Source organism: Penaeus monodon, chromosome 37 (genome assembly GCF_015228065.2).
Source record: "Penaeus monodon isolate SGIC_2016 chromosome 37, NSTDA_Pmon_1, whole genome shotgun sequence".
Lineage (NCBI taxonomy): Eukaryota > Metazoa > Arthropoda > Malacostraca > Decapoda > Penaeidae > Penaeus > Penaeus monodon.
Window position 1 is genome coordinate 12,133,645 of NC_051422.1, and position 1,585 is coordinate 12,135,229.

Consider the following 1,585-nt stretch of genomic DNA (forward strand, 5'->3'; position numbering starts at 1 on the left):
ATATATATTTTATATCAGCTCATAATCTACACTTGGGACTAAGATGCAATTGCTTACATAGGTATCATTGTGAACAAATTTATAAACGTGTTTGAGGAGGTAAGTAGGTGTACAGACCGGATACATAAATATGTGTAATGATGACATGGAAATTGTGTTTACTTCAGGTGTAACTATAAATTTTGATAGTAATGATAAATGTGAAAACAATAATACTAACTTCAAATATCGATGATAATGATGGTCATAATGGTACTGATAATAATAACAATAGCAATAATGATAATTATAGTCATAATAGTAATGATAATGATAATAAGGTAAAAATAATGATGATGATGAATGTTTGCAGTAATAATAATGATAATAATAATGATCACGATAATGATACTGGTAATAATGATGGCAATAGCAATCCTGATATCAGTAATAGCGACAGTGGAAGTGGTAATGGTAATAATAATAATAACAACAACTCAATGAAAGTAATGATCGTAGTAATGATAATAATGATTATGATATTAATAATAATAACGACAGTAATTATAATGATAATGATACTAAAGATAATGATATTGATAATAATAATGTTAATGATACTAATGATTACAATAATGATAATGATACTAATAATGTCCATGATACTAATGATTACAATAATGATAATGATACTACTACTACTAATGACAATGATGAAAATAATTGTAAAAAAGATAATAATAACATAATGATAAGATAATGATAATGAATAACAATGAAATAACATTGATAATCCAATATCAGCAACAATAACAACAACAAACGCAATACTTCTCGCAAAATTCACATCGCCACGGATCACAAAGCCGCTGGAGTAACATTACAAGCTAAATCAAAACAGAGAGTGCAGTTTCAACTGATATTCCTTATCGATAAAGAATAAAAGAAAGAGAACACACGGCCACTTCCCACAAGACAGATTATATAGCAGACCGCACGAGGAGGGACGCCCCCCTCCTTCTTCTTCTGCTCCTGAAGAAGGAAGCTGCGTCGCCAAGATGTCGTCGGCGGGTTTCCTGGGATGCGTTCTCTTCTCTCTCCTTCTTGCAGGTGACGAGGCGGAGATGTTGGTAATGGGGGGGGGGGGGAACAGCTGGTTTGTGTCGGTGTTCATTGGTTTTCGTTTTGAATTGTTCATCGGGTTTACAGGTTTAGTTATGTCAAGTCATATGCATAGGCCTTGATCGTATACCTACAAGTATGCTTGTTGGTATGTCTGTCTAACCATTTCTTTCTCTTTTTTCTCTCTTTTTGTCTTTTCCTCTGCCTCTCTATTTGTCTCTATTTCTCTACACCGCACACACAGATACACACACACACACACACACACACACACACACACACACACACACACACACACACATATATATATAATAGATATATATAGATAGATAGATATATAGATAGATAGATAGATATATAGATAGATAGATATATAGAGAGATAGATAGATAGATAGATAGATAGATAGATAAGAAGATAGATGATAGAATATACATACATACATACATACATATATATTTATATATATATATATATATATATA

General features: G+C 31.8%; 1 protein-coding gene across 1 annotated transcript in view; it reads left to right on the forward strand.

Annotated features, from left to right (window-relative positions):
• Positions 1-970: 970 nt before the first annotated feature.
• Positions 971-1,585, forward strand: part of LOC119596101 — a 6,401-nt gene continuing 5,786 nt past the window's right edge. The window contains exon 1 of the mRNA XM_037945241.1: positions 971-1,089. Within this exon, the coding sequence (XP_037801169.1) occupies positions 1,038-1,089 (52 nt within the window). The 5' untranslated portion in view covers positions 971-1,037. The remainder of the gene's footprint in view (positions 1,090-1,585) is intronic.